Source organism: Pocillopora verrucosa, chromosome 13 (genome assembly GCF_036669915.1).
Source record: "Pocillopora verrucosa isolate sample1 chromosome 13, ASM3666991v2, whole genome shotgun sequence".
In the NCBI taxonomy this organism is placed as follows: Eukaryota; Metazoa; Cnidaria; class Anthozoa; order Scleractinia; family Pocilloporidae; genus Pocillopora; species Pocillopora verrucosa.
The window spans coordinates 15,594,126-15,614,052 of record NC_089324.1 but is presented as its reverse complement, the minus strand read 5'-3'; the positions used below and the strand labels follow the sequence as shown (position 1 = coordinate 15,614,052).

Sequence of the window (19,927 nt, the reverse complement as noted above, 5' to 3'; positions counted from 1 at the left end):
CTCCTCTGATCACGCTGGTATGAAAAATGTTTCAGCTGAAGTTTCCATATTTTGTCTGTGAACTAACTGAATACACCTTGTTACTTGTAGCAAGATAGAATTCCGTGAGCTACATTGTTGCAGTCGCTGCGCGCTGGACAAAATCTTTGAAATTGACACTTTCGATCGCTGCTCTCAGGGGTGGTCTGGCCAAAAATCATTTTTGGCTTGTGGCGACGCAAAAAAAGAGAATTGGAGAACAGCTAAACTATTTTTGAAACATGTGTCCTAAATCCTTTTCATGGGCGAAAAATAAAAGAAAACTTTTTTCTGACGGGAAGTCGAGAGGACCGCTCTTAGCGGGAGCGGCACTTAAATGAGCTCTTTGGTAGAGGAGGAAGCGCCGATGCAATCGTCAACGTAGCGACCGTAGAGTTCAGGTTTGGGGCCGTGGTGTTGACTAAAAAATTTGTGTTCGCTAAAACCTACGAATAGATTGGCGTAGCTAGGTCCCATTTTGGTACCCATGGCTACGCCATCAATTTATTTGTAGTAGTTGCCACCGAATGAAACGTAATTGAGTATTAGTACTAGTTCGGCTAGACCGGCGTAGTGTTTCAGAGCTCGGTTCCTTAACAGTGCGTAGATCGAAAAAAATGTTTTAGGGTCCGGAGACTATCGTTTGATCTTAGAAGTGAACAGTCCATGTCTGATTGGCTGTGGCAATAAATTTGCTTCAGTGCAAAGAAACGCATTCATCCACGACATGCATTTGATAGAAAAATCTCGTTTTCCAGATAAATGGTGAGGTTTTTAGAACTTCTGCTGCTTCTGAATGCTTCTTATCATCTAGAACTATGTGTCGACTCATTTCTCTTTTGTTATTTTTCGAAATCTGTAGAATGTCTTACACCTCTTGGCATGGAGAGTGGGCAAATAACAGACGGGCAGGTCACTGCTTCTTCATATTTTAATGGTGATGATAGATATGCCCCCAAGCATGGAAGACTCAATAAAGTTAGTGGGTCATCAGGAAGCCTTGGAGCTTGGGCAGCCGGTCAAGAAAATATCCATCAATGGATTCAAGTGGATCTAGGGGTACAGAATATGGCCGTTACACGCGTTGCAACCCAAGGAAGAAATAACGATGAAGAGAGGGTGAAGTCTTACAAATTGCAGTACAGTAACAATATGGTATATTTTCAATACTACAGGGAGGCAGCATCTCCTTTAATAGATAAGGTAAATATAACTTCCTATTAACCGAGCGTAGGGGCCGCACTGGGAAATATTGGCTTGAGGTCGGGGCACTGCGGACCGAGCTAAGCGGGGTTTCTCAGTACGGCTCGAGCCAGAATGATTACTAAGTAGTTAATCGCATGACACTAGGACCAAGCTTATGTATATTGAATTCGTCGGTTTCGGTGAATAAAAATTCACAGCTTATGACCGTTACTGTGAAAACGGTCCGTATGAAAAAATCCCGATTAAGTAATAAGAACCAACCAAAACGCTCGGATTGACCTCAGAACTACGTTGCCATATAATAACTGCACCTCATCCGATGGTTCAACGTATAATATGTGGATATTCTGGAGATATCTGGCGAGCAATGAACGACATGTCCACTCGTCCTATATGACGATCATGACCTAATTTGGTAAAATCATATCCTACCATAACGTCTGGATTATTAAAATATACAATACCGTTCAGTAAGACTTCTTTGTGAATTATCAAAGACCAAAAGAATCACGCAGACGACATATTTTCCTTAACAACACCAACAACAAAACTAGAAAAATAAATTATACCAACTAACTGAATCCAAAGATCGAAATTGACCAAGCAAAATGCAGCCAACCAGGCGTACTACTGATAACGACTTCTGTTCAAGTTGTCAAATCGTTAGCCACCGTCACCGGAAACGATCCTTTGAGAGGCTACTCACATTAGGACTTTAACAAGATTGACATCATTTTATTTCACTTCTAGCGTGTCCTGCTAATGTAAATTTGACACTTCAGTCGAAGTCTTTTGAGTGAACTCGTACGACAGAAAAAAGCGAAAATCAAGAAAATCAGAGAAAAATAAAGATGGAAATTTTTAGAAAAACCAAAAGAGTGACATTGATAATGCACCGATTTTCAATACGCTCCTCTTGTGGAAGGACAAGTGAAAACGTAGGCTTTAAAAAATTTTGACGAAAAATGCGTCACACGATGCTTTCATCTGCATATTTGTGGGTTCAAGTTTGGAAGATGACGCATCAAAAGGTATGAAAACGCAAAAACAACAAAACGCAAACGCTGGTGTAGATGAAAATACGCTGCTTTGTCTTGCTTAAGACAAAAGTGGAAACGTTTGAAAATGCATTAATGCGGTAAAGGCCTAAATCATTATTAAATAAAGTCAAAATTGGCTCTAAAATATGGCCTTTCTCTACTCAGGTCTTCGATGGAAACAGAGACAGTAACACCGTTGTTTATCATGACTTGAATCTCCCAATCAGTGCTCGCTATATCCGTTTCCGACCCACATCATGGTTTTACTGGCCGTCGATGAGAGTTGAACTCTATGGCTGTCCACAAGGTACGTTGAAAGGCTTACAATTTATTTAGGTAAGAGTAGAAACGCAAGTTAAGCGCACACATTTAATCCTAATTATACACACGGCATAAAAAGAGATGCATCCGATTTCCAAGCCTACAATGTCGAATGTGGTTCATTGTTAATTATTATATGAGTATATACACATTCAGCCTAATTGATAACTTAAGCAATATGATTGACTTGCTATCATGTTTGGATGAATGGTATTAACTCCCTAACGAGTAAATATAGGTTTAGAAACTAGAAAAACAATCGCGAGATAAACTCGCGGTTCGCTTATGAAGCTGTCCCAAAATTTTCAAATACAGTTCTCAACGCTAGTCTATATCATTTTATGAATAAGAGTTTCTTCGCCATTTTACGGAATTTCACTCTTCTTCGAAGCCGCGTATCTAGATAGAAACGAGAGAACCCTTCAATGTTTGAAACGCCTCGTTGAATACCTGAAACTCCTGTAAAACATGTTGCCACTGAATTCTAGAATGTAAAGCAGCCCTGGGCATGGAAAACGGTAAAATTCTGGACGGACAAATCAGTGCCTCTTCAGAACACAGCAGCTCTCTTGCCGCTATTCATGGCAGACTGCACTATCAGGGGCCGCAAGGGAACGATGGAGCTTGGGCAGCTTCCACAAATGATTTCCATCAATGGCTCCAGATTGATCTGGGCAGTCAGTTCTTCAAGGTGAAAGGTGTTGCAACACAGAGCAGACAAAACGTGATGCAGTATGTTACGAAATACAAACTGCAGTACAGTAACAACGGCCTTAATTTTAAGTTCTATAGGGAAGAAGGTAGCTACGAAAACAAGGTACGATTAAAGGCTCTCTCATAAAAAAGATCGTATTCAATAACGTAACATATTATAACTGATGAGACTGTCCCACTAATAATGCCATGCGTTCATTGATGAGTAGTTCGTGGTGGTTCCACTTGTGTCTTAATTTCAGACATGTGAATTTACCAATCCTCTTCTTTCCTGGATTTGATCAAGAAAACCCCGAGAAATATCTTTATTAGTATATTAATCAAGTCCTAAGTTCCCTGTTATTTGAACATTCAAACGAAATTTCTCTAGAAACACTCTTGAGTGGTATTACTCCATGTGTTAGAGAACGTATTTTGTAATACTCTTTTTTCAAGCTTCAATGAAGGAGATACAGGATCAATCATATAATACTTTGTATTTCCCCGCAGGGTTCTTGCATAAGCTAAATAAAATAATTATGATCTGGCATTACATATTTTAAAAAAATGACTCTTTCGATTTAAATTGGCGACACTAGTGACGTTAGTGCATCATCCCTTTAACACTGAAATCCTTACATGGCGTAATGGTTAACTTTTATCAATTTACCGTCTTAGCTCTTTATTGGAAACAGTGACAAGAACAATGTTGTATCACATGACTTAAACCCGCCAATCAGAGCACGCTTTATTCGATTTCGACCTAGAGAATGGTTTAAGCACATATCGATGAGAGTGGAACTCTACGGCTGTCAAGGTATGGTGTGAGATCTCATTCTCATAAGCTGCTGAACACAAACATCTAATGTTCTTTTAAACGGTAAATTCATGATTGTAAATACAGTGGACTGTCTTCATAAAAAAAACTAGCCTTTAAAACAACCACATTGATAAAAGGAGCACATTTTGTACCGTTTCCTTTCTTTAAAACACCGTAACGTGGCGCTGGGTCTTTCTTTGCTGTTGTTGTTGCTTTTTTTTCAATTAGAGTTTTGTCTTAATAGAGCAGCAACCAAGATAAACGGAAGATGATTCATAGAAATAGCATGAACGAAAGATTTCATCTGCATGCTTGAGGTCCAATCACACCGTTCATGCCGGCAAATGTGTGGTCGAAAAATAGGGAAAAATGGTACTGGGAAGTGCCACAGCAGTACACATGGTCACCAATCTTCAAATTTTGAAAGATTAATTTAAAATGAAATGGTTTGGAAATACACTCCGGGAGCCTCACCTTTTCTGTCCTCGAATGGAATCTACAGGGTTCCAGAGGAACAGGCTGTCCAAAGCAGTTTAGGAGGCACACTTTTCAAGATGAACTCGACAAAAATAACATCACGTGGAGAGAGGCGGAAAGAACGACCAAAAATAGAATGCCTTGCACTCCACAGCAGGAGCGAAGATGGTCTAATTTTATCTACTGAGATAAGCGCAAGGAGGGGTACCCAAGAGCTTTACTAGCGTCATCTATGATCTTAAATCATGTTTGTTTTTTCAAACTTTCAGTGTGTCGAGATGGTCTTGGTATGGAAAGTGGTGCAATAACTGGCGGCCAGATCAGTGCTTCTTCTGAATGGGATGCGAATCATTCTGCTGCACAAGGCAGATTAAACCTTCAACCCAGCAACGACTTTCAAGGATGTTGGTCAGCTGCCTTAAACGATGGGAATCAGTGGTTAAAGGTCGATCTGGGAACTGTCTACATAGCTGTCACTCGTGTGGCAACACAGGGAAGAAATGGTACTAGCTATCGTCAGTGGGTGACTAAGTACAAACTTCAGTATAGTGACGACGGCGAAAACTTCAAATACTACACGGAAGAAGGACAAAATACTCACAAGGTGAGACACATCATTGCAGTTTTCAATTTAAAGTCAAAGGAAATGAAGGATTGCATTGATTTTTCTCTGTGCAACCACTCTCAGCCAATCGCCATATGCGCATAACTGAAAATCAATAGCGACTTGCTCATTGGTGACAGTTTCTGGCGCTGTAGGGAATTGTGATTTTCCATTTAGTTTTCATCTCACTTTGTTACTTCAGGTATTTACTGGAAACACAGACCGCGATACAGTTGTGTCACGTGATTTATATCCACCAATCAGGGTTCGTTACATTCGATTTCGACCTGTTTCCTGGGAAGGTCACATATCCATGAGGGTGGAACTCTATGGCTGTCAAGGTAATGTACCGATTGGCTAACGTGGAAATAATATAAACTATTTCGAAGTATGGGAGGCAATCCCTGACCCCCTAGTTACTTCATATTCCTACTCATTCCTTTTCGAAAAGAAAAACAAGGCAAAACATATAACTACAGCTGGGACTGAGCTGGCTTGTGAAGTTGCAAAGAACTAACCGTGAATTTCCCAAAGCGCACCTCCCTAGCTCCAAGATCAAATCAGCATAAGTGTTCTATAAAGCCTTTAAAAATGCATTAACACCAACGTTTTGTTATCAATTTTACCAACCTGATTGTCTAGAGTGTCAAGAGTCATTAGGAGTGGAGACTAAAAAATTCCTGACGATCAGCTTACTGCTTCATCGAAGCTGAATGACAATCTAGCTCCTAAATTTGGAAGACTCTACCTGGAAGAAAAGCGGCCTCATCAGGAAGGTTCTTGGGCGGCTTTACACAATGATACCAACCAGTGGCTTCAGGTTGATGTGGGGTCATACTATGTTAAAGTAACACGCGTGGCAACACAGGGACGAAATGGCAGCGACCAATGGGTGACTCAATACAGACTGCAGTATGGTGATGATTTAGCAAACTTGCAGCGCTACAAGGAATACAATCAAGACATTGAAAAGGTGAGCAGGCACAGTTATGACTGGATTCGATACCAAATTTTCAAAGGCAAGATTATAAGAAATGCGTGGGATAATTTTAGGAGAATCGATCTCAGAAGTGAAAAAGCTATTAGTTTGCCGCTTTCTCGCTTATTTTTAAGCATTTTGTTTAGGTATCACAAGATGTGAGCGAGCGGGGAAAATGGGTATTAACAAGAATTGATATCGCAGAAAAGTACCTTCAATATTTCCTCTTCTCCTTTAAAGGAACCCATTTTACAGCGTTCTCTCTTACGTAGGTTTTCGATGGAAACACAGACGCTGACACTGTTGTATCACATGACCTAGTTCCACCAATAAGAGCTCGCTATGTCCGTTTTCTCCCAGGAGGTTGGCATATTCATATATCAATGAGAGTGGATTTATATGGATGCGAAGGTATTTTACAAAGGTCTAAATTTCGTTGCTCCTTAAAGGACACTGTAATTATATTCGTAGAATACTACTATGATATTCACACAAAGTTCGCTTGACTCCCCAAGAAACCTTCAACGATAGCTCAGTCGACCAAACACATTGGAATTTTTTTTTTTTGCGTCTCAAGGGATCGGTGATCATGTGAAATTTTTAACCTCAACCATTTTTGTGATCACAAAAATACTGTCAGCATAACTGCACTATTAAATTGTCCATCCACAGAATGTCAAGAAGCTCTTGGAATGGAAAATGGCGTAATCCTCGATGAAAAAATTACTGCTTCCTCTCAGTATGCTGAGAGGACTGGCCCAGCTCAGGCACGACTTTACATTGAAAACACATTCGGGACAGGAGGTTGGCTGCCAACCCTTCAGGATGCCAATCCATGGCTCCAGATTGACTTGGTCAGTCAATACCGAGTAACACGTGTCGCTACTCAAGGTCGCTATTATGATGTATTATCAATATGGGTAATAAAGTACAAGCTGGCATACAGCAGCGAGGGAGAATACCTCCTCAAATACTACAAGGAAGAGGGCCAAACAACTGAGAAGGTGAAAATCTTCATTGCTATCTTTTAAATGAATGATGAACCTTTCTCAAAACAATTGAACAAAATTGAAAAATATATCCTAGGGACAATATTATCCTGGTAGGGAGGTAGGCGATCATAGTACTAACTGAACATTTCAGCCATTATGAAACGTCTGCACATGTGCGAACGTTTTAATGGCGCGAAGGGTTTCAGAACAAAGTGGTTTCACTGGAGGCATAAACAATCACACAGGCATGTGACTCGAGCTGTTTGAAAATAACTTAAAGCTGTGATAGATTTCCTCAAGCGAAACAGAGGGGGCAGCACCAAACCGCGTTAAATCAGCGACAGAAACGCAGTAACCGTCAAAATTAAAGAAAGCTTGAAAGGAAGATACGATTAAGTCCTTGAGCTACTGCACTTATTTTTTATTCAAGCTTTCGCCGATCTACGGTATATCGTCAAGGAATGTATAAGAAATTTTCAATGCGTGATACAAAAGATAAATAGGTGATACGAGTCGGATCACCCCTGTCAATGAAATTGCTACCGAAGGACAATTTGTAATGTTTGTTAGGAGATAGTTCAATACAACCGGTTCTTTTTTCAAGCAACCAGCAGGAAAATCTTGGATAAAGCATTAAGCATGTGCTGGCCACGAATTCTTGTTATTGTGTCCACAATTTACATTTCTTTTAAGTGATGATTTCACTATTTTTTACTTTAATCATAAACAAAGGAATTTGATGCAAACACAGACAAGAACACTGTTGTCTTCCACGAGTTATACCCAGGAATCACCGCGCGTTACATACGTTTTTACCCAACACAATATAAAACTAAGGTCTCAATGAGAGTGGAGCTTTACGGATGTCCAGGTACTGTACAGAACGGTTCTTTTATATGAGGAACTTAATTATACAGGCATTTTGATTGGTTATTACTTGTGATCCTTTGGAAGACAGACGCAAAAATGACATTAACATTTAAATGGATTTCGTGTTGCCGTGCGCCTGTTCATCAATAAACCATAGAGGAGCTCAGATTAAGAACATCTACAATCTATTACTGAACAGCCGGATGGCAAAATGCAATCTTGTTGTTTACTGTTATCCACTTCAGTTTCAGTTTTACAAAAACTCATGTTGCCGTCCGTCAGCTCTGCAATAAATCACAGAAAACGTCAAAATATGGAAAGAACAAATTAGTGGTACACGAGGTACAGCCGCGTATTCATCATGACGCTTACTTTGATCGGCTACTAAACGGACACACGGCGAGATACGTAATAATTTAAAGAATAACGAAGCAAAATTTTGTTATTGGTGACCTAAACTATGCGTTTGTCCTCTAATAGATTATAGAAATAACCAATCAAAATGCGATTCTCACTTCGTATTATCTTACGATTAAATTTATCTGCTATGCCACCGAGAAAAAGATCACTTGATTATTGGCCGAAAGAAATGAATGGCTAAGCACTGATTAGGAATGAAGGCCTAGCCACTGTCTTTTAAGTTATTCTTTAAATCTCAGCCATCACTGTCAGTGGCACTTTAGTAATCGGTAAAATAACTAGACAAAGTTGAAGTTAAAAACTTTGTGTCACACCTTTCAAGTCTGTCCAATACCCACTAACTGATACGATTGGAAATAACGTTTGCCGATACGTTCGAATCGACAAATCGTGAAGATCGATTAACGACCGGTAGTCGAATCGTATAATGCATATTATTGGTAGGTCTTATGGTGACAGTTGTGGGTATAGGGTACCCTTTACGACTCGTACACGTCACACTTTACAGGAGTATTAGAAAACACTCACACCTATAGCACACTGACGAAGCGTCGTTCGGATGATCTTACGTTATCTAAATGACAAAATTTTATGTATTAACTCGTTATCTGTTGAAGACCATGACGGTTATATGATTGCTTCATTATTTCAAGATTGTCAAGTGGTAGCGTATTACTCAATTAAAAGTCCCAGATATCCCAAAGATTATCCAGGAAATATGGATTGTGTCTACGAAATTCCCATTCTTCATTACAAGGCCCTGACATTCACCTTTCAAGATTTTCACCTTGAGGAAAGTTCGTTTTGGTAAGTACAAACGCAGAGGTTGCGGTGAACTAGCATTTTTAAAGTTTTAACTCTAATCCTTTTCTTCTGTAGTTCTACAGATTACCTGAAGATCTCTAATGAGAAAAACCAAACATTTGGCACGTTCTGCGGGCAAATCGCATCACAGGCTATCACTGTGACTGGGGAAAAAGCAATCGTTGCATTCCACTCGGATTACGCTCTTCACAGAAAAGGATTTCGGATATACTTCACAGCAAGTTAGTTATTATTTAGCCTCATTTTCAAGTTTCTATTTTAAAATGTGTGGTCGCAGGAAGCGAAAACGTCAAAGTAGAATATAAGGCCTAAACAATGGAGGTTTAACAAGGGATCTCAAACTGAAAATCTCGCCGCCAGGTGATCGCTTTCCCGTTTTTAATTACCTGAGTAGTTTCCTTGGTTTATTATCTTTCAGTCTGTGAGCCAGTCGTGAAAAATACATTGAGAAGTCCTGGATATCCAAGTAACTACACAGGAAGACATGATTGTGTTTATAAAATTCCTATTCCAAGACGCAGTGCGATGAATATTTCCTTTATCGATTTTTCCTTGGAGTTTCATAATTCTTGCAGGTAACTGTAGTTTGTTGGGTTGTCAATGAACAAGAAGCCTATATAGGAGTATGAGAAACAAGCTCGTGATTTTCACATCAAAGGAGTAATCCATCAATCCATCGAACCCTCCGCCCTTCCGCTCGCTCTTCCACACGTCTTTCCGTCAATTCATTCATCCATCCATAGTTCTTTCTTTCTTTCATCCTTTCAGTCAGTCAGTTAATCAATAAATATAAATCAATCAATAACAATCGATCCAACGACCGTTCAGTTAAATCAGCGTTGCGAGAATCATTTCGCTTATCAGAATTCATCGGCATTTTCTTTAATCGCATCAATCAATGTGAAGAATGGAAAGACGTAAACTCCCTCGTACAGAACTGCAAAATTTTCAAACACCTTCATCGAGGCTTAAACTCGGATCTTTTGGTCCACATTCCTGCCAACTGATAATTGGACCACAGATGTCGTTCTGAACTTAGAAAAGTGATAAGGAACTAGCAAAAGGAGTTCGGAGCAACAATGCACATCTGGGCTCAAAATCACCGTTAGGAATACATTGTAATGGTGTTACAATATGATCGGGATCACGCTCAATTAGAGATAATTTAAAACGTCAGAAGCTCCTTGGGCCTGCATAAACGTTAATAAAGTCTTTCTAAGGGTAAAACCGTCTTCTTTACTTCTTTGTAGCTACGATTATCTAACGATTGCTAATGATACCAATCATGTTTTTGGAAAGTTCTGTGGCGAGAAGACTGGGAAAACGTTTATTGTAACCGGTCGGTTTCTACTCATCACATTCCACACAGACTACGTTGTAGAAAGCAGAGGATTTGACATAAACTTCAACCCCGTACCTCTCGGTGAGTCTTTTCATCAGATAGGTCACCGAAAATCGTAAACTCACTTGTTTTCTCTATTGCTAATAAAGAATCTATTATTGAACGCAAAAATCGTCGCCTCTTTATCTGGAGTTGGAGTTGCTTTGGAAATCACAAGTATACTCCCTTCGGGTAAGAAAATGGAGTGCAGGGCCTTTTAAAACATGAAGATTGCCGTCATTGCATGGCCAGAAATTAACACTCTTAAACTCACAACTAATATCCACATGATCTTTGATCCTCTATCAAGAACAACGCGTCAAGCGAGTCACAATTAATTAGACGTCGGACTTCGCAACGAGCCACCTGTCGATATTTTTCATGATGCGTGAAACTTCCCTCATCTCGAACATAACCATTAAGACACAAAGAACACGAAAAGGAAAAAAAAAACACCATAAAAACAAGATCAGCTGAATATGGAGAAGATTACAATTGGTTGCAGACAAAGAATTTGATAAATTGATACTAAAATATTCCAAGATGCATAACTGAGAGGTTGCCATTTTCGAGAGTAGTTCTACCATGTATTAGCACCCATTACGGCGCCTCAGTCATTCAGTACAGTGCACTGCTAAATAAAGGACTCCCTTTTACATAGTAAGACCTATATTTTTCATTCCTAAATTTGTTCGTCTTTAATTCGGTAGTTCATGGACGCGACTGCCTAGATCTGCTTCACAAAGGTTACACCGACAGTGGCGTCTATGGCATTAATCCGGACAGAGGAAGATTCATAACAGTCTTCTGCGACCAGCAAACAAACGGAGGCGGCTGGACTGTCTTGCAGCAACGGTTGGATGGTTCTGTTGACTTTTATCGTAATTGGACTAGCTATAAAAATGGATTTGGAGACTTGACGTCAGAATTTTGGCTGGGAAATGACAACATCCACAAAATAACTTCACAAAGCTCACAGCTATTAATCGAGCTCAAAGACCAAGCCAATTTGACAGCACATGCGTCTTATAATTCTTTTCAAGTTGGTTTGGAAGCTGAGAAGTATGTTGTTAGAGTAACAGAGTTCTCTGGAACAGCAGGGGATTCCTTAGCTGTTCACAACGGAATGATGTTCAGCACGCCGGACTCAGATAATGATGTTCACGATCCTTATGCTTGTGCACAAAAATACACAGGGGCTTGGTGGTACAAAGAATGCCATCAATCAAATCTAAATGGTCGATATGGAATAAATGAATATGCCAAGGGTGTTATCTGGTACCACTGGAAAGGATATTATCATTCACTCAAGGAATCCTCAATGAAAGTCAAACCTCGTCGAGGTAACATCGAAAAACATTGCTTGTTTGGGGTTTATTTGTATATACAACCCCTAGGCCTAAGTTTAAAGACTTAAGAGGCTTTAGACAGCAACGAACACCTAAGGGCTCAATAAACATTTCTAATCGGAGGGAATCTTATCACCTGAATATTTTTTGCATTTCCCTCCCTTAGGCTTAAATGATTTAGAAAAAGTTCACTATAAAATCCATTGCAATATAAAAAAACTTAAAACATTAGGAATAATGCAAACCTATGCGATCGAACACCAGTGGTACATTATATTCAACAACTATTCACCAACGTGGAAGTGGCTAGTGGTGAATATTTAGTCATCTTCCTTTGGTCATTTACAGAACGTCAATGGTCGTATGAGCTGATCTTTAGCGGGGAGTCATCAGACTACGTGCTGCTCCCCTACATCACTGACCTTCAAGATGCTACAGCTTGTTGGTGGATGAAGACCGAAAAAACTCCAGGCTGGTCAACAGTTTTCTCGCTTCATAACTACAAAAATGAAAGTCTCCTGAGCTTCTCCTTTCATGACAACGGCAGCTATTCTTTGCACGTGCATAGTGAACAGAAGTGAGTGGATAGGTCTGCTTTCATGATTATTTCGCAAGGGATGTCAATTTTTTATCCTTTATCAATAAAGGGCAAAATTACTGAGCGCTGATTGGTTGGGAGAGAGGGCATTTTTTTCTTAATCGAGGGCATTTTTAGTAATCAAGAGAGGGCATGATTACCTGTTAATGATTGGCTAATCCGTTGTATAGCAACCGTTCGTTATCTTGAAATTTGCCCTTTATTGATAAACAAGTAATCCCATGAGACCTCGTACTATTAAGGATTAATTGCACTTGAGTTTTCAAAATTTTCCAAATTGCCCTCGTCGCTTCGCGACTCGGGCAATTTTGGAAAATTTTGAAAACTCTCGTGCAATTAATCCTTAATAGTACTTGGCCTCATGTGATTACCTATACTTAGCGTACAGCACTGTCTAAAACTAATCATTGGTTCGCAGTGCAAACGATTATCTTCGAATATCGCTTTTCCCCTATCTCAGATATATTAGTAAAATTAAATTGCATTATACCAAACCCGAGTTCAACCGCAACCTAACACAATAGTTTGGAACTGAATCGTTACGCAGAACCCGCCATAAATACTTACCATTCCATAAAATCATGATTTAATTTTAAACAAAATCTCAGATAAATTATTTTCACATGTTCAGTATCTTTAACGTGCAAGATGAAGTCCTTTCAGATGGTCTTTGGCATCACATGTGCATCGCAAGGTCCTACTCGGATGGCAAATGGACATTTTACTCTGATGGCGTAGAGAAATTGGAAGGTGTAGATCTGGGGACTGACTATAGCACTGAAAAAGGGTTCATGATCATTGGGAAATTCCGAGGCAATATGAGCAGATTTAACATGTGGGACGAGTACATCGCTGATGTTTCCCGGATTGAAAAAATAGCGCATGCATGCTCGTCTATAACCGGAAATGTGGTACCATGGTCAGAGGTTTATCTATGGCGTAGAGGAACTGTCCTCAAAGAGAATACTTCTGTTTGCAACTTCTTTGGTAAGAGTTCTAAATTAAAGGAGAAAACAACTGACCATGTCTTACGAGCATATTGCTCAGGATACTGCTACATGTTAGCTCAGCAGTTTTTTCCTTCCCTCCATCAGAGGAATGACTCCGTCTGGTCACCATCCTTCCTTCCCTTCCTATTGACTGTCAACTTCGTTGGTGGCAAAATGATTTCTCGCGCACTACGGTGTTAAAAAGCATAAGTAAAATTTTTCAAAGACACCGAAATTGCAGTTTGTAGTCTTTAAAATTCTTACAAGTGCTTATTTGCAACAAATTGCTCGAGAAATCATGTTGTTTCTTGGTAATAATTTACATGAAATACGCATCACAGTAAGTCAAGCCGGACGAAACTTTGGCAGCGCGCGCTATTTAAAATTTTGACTCGTGTTACAACTTTGCATTCGTGTTGCAGGAAAAATGCAATCGTTTTCAGCCAATTAGACGCACGCTATTTTCCCATGTATATCATTAAAAAGTAAAAGCAACTTACAAGATAGGTATGTCCACTATAAGACATTCACCTTCAAGGTTTGTGGCATTACAAATCGAAACTATGTTGCATCAAGGTAACTAAGTAATATCATCTGAGTAGAAAACGTAAATTGGCCGCCGTAAAGAGTTTAAATTCTGGCGGTTCTAGCATTACCCATTCTTCAGGAGCGATGAAAGAAGCGCTAGCGCTCGAAACGTCAGCTTTATTCCTTTTTACGGTGGCCAATTTACGTTATCAACTCAGTTGGTATATATGATACTAAATTATCCTGTTAGACCCTCTTTCATTCATTTACGGTACATCAAGCCAGGCATTTGTGCCAATACGTTTCCTACTGATATAACCGTTATGTTTTCTGTTTTCTTCCTCAGAAGTCGCCCACTGGGATTTTAGGAGACGCGGCGCCTCTAATTCCAGAATGACATATGACCTTCTCTCCTCAACGTCAGGGGTCTTTAACAAACATGGCTTTAACAGAGTGAAAGGCATGGCGAGCTTACAAGTCTACGAGAACTTGGCCGTGAGCGTCGATGTTCAATCAGAATGCCTTGGTAATCCGAGTCTTTGTCATCAAGGACTTTCCCTTGGCTTTTGGTTGCGTCACAAGCGTAAGTACGAGGTCTCTCGGTTGCTTGTTCTTTTAAATTTATAATTAAAATGGATGGGAAAGCGTCCTTGACAGATCAAGATTTTTTGTTACAACAGCCAAGAAGCAGAACCATGTTACTCATCCCTTTTTTTGCTTTTTGAGGTAACAAAAGAGCTTTGCGGAAATTAATTCGGCTCCAGAGGGTAAAACAAGAATTCTAAACATATGAACTTTCTTAGTGTTTTGTTAACAATTTGCGGCAAAATCGTGCATTCTCAGTCATCCAGGGCCGGGTTGTTCAAAGCTGGGTTAAGATAACCAGGGTTAGTCTGAAATCTGATTTCAGGTCTAAAAGCTGTAAAAGGAAATTCAGTCGAATTCTTTTAGTCTAGAGTATGAATATTTGACGCTTTAAATAGAACACTGAAAATTATCCCAAAAAGGCCTTTGAGTAAAGGAATAAAGAAACCCAGATTAAAATTTAACCCTGGGTTAGCGCTAATCGGCCTTCGAACAACTGGGCCCAGGGTTATTCAAACTGCACACATATCTTGCTAACAAAGGTGCAATGTTAACTGGTATACAGTCCTTGTCTTATGGCAAACACAGAGCGCAATCCTGAATTACATTCATGGAAGAAGTCTTGATGTGGAAAATACGCTGGAGAGGAAGCATTGAGTGTTGATGATAGTATTCAAGATGAAAGAGCGATAGGGGTTTTTCAAATAAAATTAGGGCCTCCTCAGCTGTGTTTCCCCATTTCCTAAACAAACATGCCTGCTTAATACTTCTATCCACTTCTCAACCTGGGATGGACTGACCTTTCAATCAGGGGAAGTAGAACTACTCCAAGTCGCTTCGTACTCCGAAAACGGGATACGCTTTCGCGTTATGGGACACATATCTCGAGTGGGATATCCTGTTACTTTGCAATCTCCCTAGTGTTGTATAATGAGGATAAGTCACGTGGAAATAACAGTTACATTTCAATATTGTAGCACGCTTCATTACAACAATTTCTGGGTATAAAGATGAGTACGATAACCTTCTTGGAAAATGGCTGGACGCTATACTTCCGAAAGAGGGTGCGTGGCTGCGTTGTTTCAAAGCATTTTCCAATTGGAAAGGGTCTAATTTCCACAGTTGCGATGGCTTAGGACCGACTGTGACTTTCATTCGGGTTCAAAAGAACATTTTTGGAGGATTTCTGTACAGTAACTGGGGAGGTGAGTCGAAAAAACTATCCAACAGACCAACTATAAATTTAACATTCAAAATTAAAACCACACAACAATGTAAATTGGTACCAGGACAAGAAGCTTTTATTTATTTATTTATTTCATAATTTTGCACGCTCCCATTCGGTCACAAACTGTTCCAAATGAAAATGGAGGGAAGAAAATGGGCAAATTCAAATAAATTTATAGTTGTCATCATATAGTGTGAGTGCTCCTGACGGTCATTTTGTACACTGATCAATATATATTTGTGATTTTCCCCTCAGCTGTAATGATCTTACACAGCGGGAAAAATTTTTTAGCGAGTGAGTGATATGACTCGTTGAAAATTAAAAGGCAGGGACGGCCCTAATAAATACCAATCTTATCGTAGGTCCGTAAGTATATTTTAAAAAATTGTTTTTTCAGGTGCGGACGGTTACTTAAAAAGTAACCATGCATTTATATTCAGCTTGAAAAATTTGCGAGGAATAGCACCTTTTAAGATGGATCTTGAAAGCGATAAATCAGATCACGCAGCGACTCAGAGCAGCACATTTGGACCCATTTTTGGAGAAAATGACATTAACGTCCACTCTTTACCTGCTGGGAGCGCAGAATCCTTCACAAGTCTCAACAACTCGTATAAGTTCCCAAGCAGTCTGGCTCTTAGTATCGACGAACGAGACTCCCTATTGGCCGGGAGTAAATACTTCATAGTGGATGACTTGGAGGCATTTTATTACGCCGGTATGGCCAAGAATTTCATTTTACGTAAGGTCATAAACACAAAAACAGACATAATTATTTATCTTTATCACCCTGAAAGCTACTTTCAGCGTTATTGATCGAAAAGGGTTCTTGTAGTCACTGAGCGAACATGAACACGTTTATTCTTTGCCGGAGTGCATTTATATGAATGAAAACTTACGAAACTTAGAAGTCTCTTCTAGCATACTAGAGATAAACCCTTAATGAACCTTCTCAATCAATTTGTTAGCTGCGAATACAAGGGATGAAAAATAAAGAAATAATCTGCAGTAAAGTCATATTGTGGCTCTTACTTTTGCTCTATTTACGATGATATGTGATTTGCGCAGAAATTTAACAGGTTCAGTCTTAGGATGGTGCGGTACTACCCATCCAAATCAGAGGTCCGGAAAGGCAGTATCTTGCGTTGAACTAACGTAAATACAGAGGAAGAAGCAACACTGCTGTACAATTATTACTGAAAAACAGAGGTTTATTTTAGCTTTCGTCATTGTGAAAAGATAAACGGCGGTTATGTGCAGAGGTAGCAATTTTGGAAGTTGCACTGCTGACACGAGCCATTTGGTAACATAAAGTGTTAAGTCTGCCCTTTTCCTCTCATTTCTTTGTAGCCACTTCTAACGAGCTTGGACTGCGCAAAAGGACGGTTTCTGATTCCCAATTGAGTGCAAGCTCTAGTCTGGACGATAAAGAAGCACCAGGACGGCCGGAACACGCCTTCTTCGACAACAAGCAGGGTTCATGGTGTTCTTACACTAATGGCGCAAATGAATGGCTCGAATTGGACCTTGGGACGGATCAGACCATATATGGCGTGGCAGTTCAAGGATCACATGACTCAAACGCTGAAGTCACCTTGTACAAAATAGGCATGCGTGTTGATGGATCGTTTGGTGACTCATGGCTCCATGAAGTGGTAAGTAATTCCCATCTACTGGTGCTTGAAGGAGTTAAGGACTCGATTTCTTCTATGTCTTTTTCATTTGAAACAAAAAAGTTGACATCTCTGTCTTTGTTTGTAGACCTCGAATGGATCTTTGAATTACTTCTATCCAAACAGTTACACTGCACGTTATGTGCGATTCACAGTGATACACGCAAAAACGGCCTCCTGCATGAGAGTGGGCGTATTAAAAGGTTAGTCACAAGAACACGGTTGTCCTTATATACATTTATAAAATAACTGAGATAACGAGCACCCTTATTGATCAAAAACTTACCTTTTATTGCAGCAGTAGACCCATAGAATATTGACGTTTATCTTATAAAGGCAATTACACCTACTATCGGTTTATTGGTGTAATAAGCCGCGTCGGATGTTGAACGAACAAGGAAGTTTGTATACGTGACGGAAGTGGATTTTTGTTTGTTTGTTTGTTTGCTTCTTGCATTTCTGCCGACTGAGTCAAAGTCGAATCGTGTACAGCATGATTAGAGCTGTAAGAGCTGTAACCCTCAGGTACACAAGTTTCACCTCGGAGAAATGCTTCCAGCGATTTACGTAAGTAACTTCGTCGAAGTTCTTTCGTTGTAGTTTTATTATTTTTTTAATTCTTTGTACAGAGTACTGCCTCCCCGACTGGAAATACTTCAGAGGCTCTTGTTATTTTTTCTCAACAACTTCAAAGTCTTGGGAAGCCGCGAAAACCACCTGCGTGGGTTCGTCGGCGAGCTTGGTCAACATTGGATCTAAGAAAGAAAACGATTTCATTGCTGCCAACACAGAGAGCGAAAGGTGGATTGGACTTAAAGAGATTCCAGGGAACAAAATGAACTGGACAAATGACCATACAAATTCTGGGTATGTTGCATGGAAGGCAGGAGAACCTGCTTATGAAGTCACCCGAACCGAGTGTGCCTCTCTCTCGAAAAGTTCTGGAAATTGGTACACAGTAAGCTGTGACAAGGAATTGGATTTCATTTGCGAAAAAGGTAAAATATTTGGTTTCGCTCTGTCTGCAGTAAGAGTTTTAATATTAGGAAACCACGAGGTCGGCATGTTTGAAGAATTTCCCTCCCTCCCCGAAGCCTATGCAGTAAATCAATATGAGCAAAGTAAAGACGTCATGAAAAGTTGGAATCGTTGACAACCAGTAATTGGTAATTTTTAGACCCAAGCTGGCGAAGGCGAGAAACAGGCCCCGAGTCAAGAGCCCTCGAGGTTATCGACTCGGTGAGACATCTCCAATGGTCATAAAATCAGCCTCTACGTCGTGCAACCATATGGTCTACCAGTACATTGACGTATACACAGTCTGTACACGCCTTTTCCACAACTGACCATGGCAACTCGTATAGTCATAATAAAACAGAAGCCAACAAGCAGAGAATTTTCCAACCGTGAGAGACAACGAAGAGAAATAACGCAGGATGCCATTCGTTTTGTCAAGAGCTTAGGAAAAGGAAAAAATATCTTCTACAAGCGATCGAAATTCAGAATTAAGATTTCGCGGTCATTTTCTCCTGAGAACTCCTTAACGAGCTGAGCCATACTTTGGGTTAATGTGTGACAAGCGTTCTGCTAGGATCATTAATGCTGGGACTTAAGAATCGGGACAAGTAAATAAAAACATAATAATGACGAAAAAATAATAACTGAATACTCTAACGCCTAATCTGCCCCATTCAACGGCTAATTTACCCTTTTTTCACTACTCACAGCTGTCACTCTTCACGACGTCAGTTACTGGTCAACATCCTCTTGGAAATGTATGACTGAACCAAGACTAGCTCGGCTTCACGAGTGGAGAAACTGCCACGCCTCCTGGTGTGGAAGCGTGGGGGCCTGGCTTCAAATAGACCTTGGTCGAGACTATGACATAAATGGTATAAACACCCAAGGTGCTCGGGACAATTACGGCTTTGTAAAGAAGTTTACATTGGCTTACAAAACGACGAGTGGAGGTTGGGAGAATTTTGAAGAGGACGGAAACGTTAAGGTACTATGATGACTCCGTCTTAGGAAAACAATTCAGGTCAAAGTTTAGCTCACGGCAGAATCGTGAAGCTGTTGATCACCTGTTCCTACAATCGAATGTTTACAGGTCCTTGCTGACTCAATTTAATATTGCTTGTTCCTATTGTATAGTCAGAAATTGTTTTGGTTAATATTTGAAGTATTAACACTGAAAAATTTTGTGATTTTTTTGGCTGACACCGAAGGTATGATTCTTCATCCTCCTTTAATTTCCGAAGGAAAATCAATAAGTATCGACATGGAACAAAACAAAACAATTCCACGTAATTCATTGTGCTTTCAAAGTAG

The 19,927-nt window shown here is 39.9% G+C and overlaps 1 protein-coding gene across 1 annotated transcript; it reads left to right on the top strand.

Moving 5' to 3' along the window:
- Nucleotides 1-900: 900 nt before the first annotated feature.
- On the top strand, nucleotides 901-4,106 carry LOC131772242 (lactadherin-like). The gene is made up of 4 exons (XM_066160034.1): nucleotides 901-1,221; nucleotides 2,430-2,571; nucleotides 3,074-3,402; nucleotides 3,957-4,106. The coding sequence occupies exons 1-4, from the start codon at nucleotides 901-903 to the stop codon at nucleotides 4,104-4,106; spliced, it is 942 nt and encodes a 313-aa protein (XP_066016131.1).
- Nucleotides 4,107-19,927: the final 15,821 nt, after the last annotated feature.

Bases quoted from the DNA above. Each gene is read 5' to 3' on its own strand.
- LOC131772242 (XM_066160034.1), top strand. From the start codon at position 901: ATGGAGAGTGGGCAAATAACAGACGGGCAGGTCACTGCTTCTTCATAT. The intron at 1,222-2,429 runs GTAAATATAACT...TTCTCTACTCAG, and splicing joins CATCTCCTTTAATAGATAAG to GTCTTCGATGGAAACAGAGA. The intron at 2,572-3,073 runs GTACGTTGAAAG...ACTGAATTCTAG, and splicing joins ACTCTATGGCTGTCCACAAG to AATGTAAAGCAGCCCTGGGC.